The 3426-nt window shown below is 38.1% G+C and overlaps 1 protein-coding gene across 1 annotated transcript in view; it reads right to left on the minus strand.

Annotated features, from left to right (window-relative positions):
• The window catches only part of LOC106516032 (protein tyrosine phosphatase receptor type G), a gene marked incomplete at its 5' end in the record, with an annotated part of 114663 nt that overhangs the window by 67761 nt on the left and 43476 nt on the right, over positions 1-3426 (minus strand). Inside the window, 1 exon segment of the mRNA XM_014006179.1 lies at positions 1477-1656. Within this exon segment, the coding sequence (XP_013861633.1) occupies positions 1477-1656 (180 nt within the window).

Below are 3426 nucleotides of genomic sequence, written 5' to 3' on the forward strand. Positions count from 1 at the left end.
ATATATAACACTTCTCTTAAGACAGACTGAAACTAAATCATTTCACAAAACAGTGATGTGAATCTGCTATATTTTAAGTTGACCTTTTCTAATAGCATTTTGTGGCGATGTGACTCCACTTCCCTGACTTTCACAGTACTTAGAGCTATTTAAATTCTCCTTCTGCTGCATGTGCCTGAAATTACACCGAGCCATGTTACTTCCAACTTTGTAAATAAGCAGCCCGCAGCATGGCTCGGTTGTGTCAGTGGCCTTGGTTGTCATGGAGGCTAACAACTCTCATTATGATCAAAAGCAAAAAAGATGACACTACTCTCTAAGCGAAACGGTGCCAAAAGCAGACAGATCAATTAGGGTCAGGCTTTGCAAACCAATGGTCCAGGGATTTGCTGAATTAAAGAAAAAAAACTGGGGCAGTAATTTGAAATAGCAGCTAATTGAGTGAGATTCAAAATGTGTCCGTAAACAAGGCATGCAAGTTGCATACGAAGAAGATAGAGGAGGAAGGACAATGAATGCAATAACAAGAATAATAAACAACTCATATTCCCCTTACAGACTCGCACAGAGGACAACAACTGGACGTGTCAGTGTCTTGTCTGAATGAGCACCTTTGTGCTTTCTCCAAACATTGTGTGATGCTAATGCAAATTAGCTGACCCTGGCAACTTACATTCTCCTTCAACAGACAAAAATCTAAAGTCGTGCTTTACTATTTTTACAGGCATGCACAGCAGCAGTGAAAATAATTTGCAAATTTAATTACATTTTAAAGAAAGAAGTGAAAACAATGACAACAATGTGCCCAAAAATCTTTTAATACTGATGCCTTTGCTGAAAAAAATATGCTTGAAAAAAAAAAAAACATACCAATTTAGGAGAATCATCATTGATATGTTGATTTTAGTGGGTGTAGTTGAAATGTTTTTCACTAAAGCAACTGAACAGTTTGGGCCATCTCAAGTGTGTTTGGTGCAACATATCAACATTTGCTTTGATTGAAAGATTTGTTCTGATGCCCTGGATGGATGTCCAGTAACCCAGACAACAATCACTCAGACCTCCATCACCTCCCAAACACTTGTCACCACATGAAGACATCTGAGTGACATGTGGACAAATACTCATTACAAGTTTGTGTCCTTTTATTTACTTGCTTATATTGAAAGACTCCACTGATGCTCAGAAAAGTGGTTCGTGTCTGTACAACAAAAACTTATTGGGTTTTTTTACAGGAGAGGGCTCGACTGTCGTGTAGACTGAGTTACTATTTTTTTATTCTAATTTCCTGTCTTTTTTTGTTTTGTTTTTTATTGTTATAGCTTACATCTCAGTGTTTTAGTTAAGACATGTGCATTCGAGCCAATCTGAAAAATATACCATAAATGCTTCTAATTTTGGCCTTTTTTAAAATAATTTCTTGCCTTTATTTTGTTGTATTGAAGTCCACAGACAGACTAAATCTCTCACACCAACCTGTCTTTCCAGTGTTTTTCATGGTAGTCTGATTGGAGGACTCCATGTTGAACTTATCAAGCACCAGCTCCTGGTACTCCTCTGAAACCAAAGCTTGTTCATCTACAATATCCACAGGTGACTGGTTTGTTGCAGCACACTCTGGATATAAGGCTGCCCAGCCTCGAGGTCCATGGCTCCCTGCAGGAAAACAAACAAATAAAACAAACACATGAGATTATTAAATCTATCACGCTAAAATTTAGCAATACTGGCAATAATGTCACCGCAACAGCAGCCCACAGGGTAACAGAAGCAACAGGAATGATAATAAAAAGGACAAAATATAGTTTTACATTCATTCAGCCGTTGTTCCTTTTTACTTTCCCATCTGAGAATACACAAGAACACAATACAATTTTGTTATCTGTGTTTAGACCAGGGGTGCCCAAACTTTCCCCTAGAGGACCAAAATAAAAAATCTATCTGAGGGCTGCGAGTCAAATGCAATAATATAATACATGAAATGCAAATACTTTTATTTCTTTATGATTAAGCAAACAGTGTGGAGGCCCATGTTTCTTTTTTAGACCGTGTCCATGGAGAAAGTCTGACATATGCTCGGACACCAAGGGCTCACGTGGGACCTTTCATTAATTGATAAAATTTGAATAGTTGTGGTCTTAGAAAGTGTGAATCTAATCAAAATGTCTCTTTTAGTGACTTGCTTTTTCAGGTTTAATCTGAATATAATTCAAAGATAAAGTAAGCACTGTGACTAAAGATTGTCTGCACTACAGCCCCTTATATAGTCATCGGGCCAATGTATGTATTGACTAAGTTGGAAATACACTGTTTCTACATAGGATGRCAGGAGAGWACAACCTAGTGACCAGGGCAACTGCTGCTGGGCCGGCCAATTTTGACCTGTGGGTCCCACTTTGGGCACCTCGGGTTTAGACAATGTCATTGCTAATTGTTTATATATTTAAATTAAATATCCAAGTAAATCATTTTCCTACCAAGCCAGACCACCTGAAACAGGAAAGAGAACCTTGTTAAAGTGCATATGCACTTTTATTTTTAAACATATTTAAATTAGGGAGGCAAACAATTAATTGACTTATGATTAATTGTCAAATAATGGTTTATTAGATTGAAATTTCTTCCATTTTAGGGCTGAAACAATTCCTCAAATAACTGAGTAATTCAATTACAAAAAATCCTCGAGGCAAATTTATCTGCCTCGAAGCTTCATAAAAAATGCATACTGTTATAATCTGYGCACTTTTGTCTGCCCGGAATTTTATTTGTGTTACACATAATGCTATGATGTTAGCGCTTCCGCTAACAGCCCCCACATACTCRGGCGTACTTTGGTCCGCAGTGGTCCGTGCAGACTCGAAGCGGACGTCCGCTGGACTGGACCGCGCAGAGATCACTTTTATATTGTCCGCGTATGCATGCTCGGTGTCACACAATAAACAGCCCAGCGAGAAACAGGAACTCGGACAGTCGACGTGTCATGCATGTATGCTTGCTGAGCGCTACATTTAGCTTCAGAAGAAGAAGAGTGCCGAAACAAAGCGCCCAAAAAACAATAAATTATAAAAAGCATGGGAACATTTAAAACTAAACAGAAAAGACAACAAAAAGCAATGCTTTGCACATCCTCGATGTTTCTGCAGTGGAACAAAAACAGCTGCTGCATGTACAGTACCAAATGCGTCCGGAGTTAACCACAGGTATTTGTTTACGTTCCCTTTGCAAAATACAGTTACCTAAGTCTGTAATAATCTATCAGATTACACATGTACAAGGAGGAGGTATATTTAAGCTAATGTTATTTGTGCTGACTAATCATGGTGACCTGGCAGGGTTTTATTAAACAGTGTGTAAATTGTGTGATTAAAAACAAGACTTACTGAAAGTTTGTCAGATAAAAATAAAAACACAGCAACAGATTGACAG

Source organism: Austrofundulus limnaeus, unplaced genomic scaffold (genome assembly GCF_001266775.1).
Source record: "Austrofundulus limnaeus strain Quisiro unplaced genomic scaffold, Austrofundulus_limnaeus-1.0 Scaffold35, whole genome shotgun sequence".
NCBI lineage: Eukaryota > Metazoa > Chordata > Actinopteri > Cyprinodontiformes > Rivulidae > Austrofundulus > Austrofundulus limnaeus.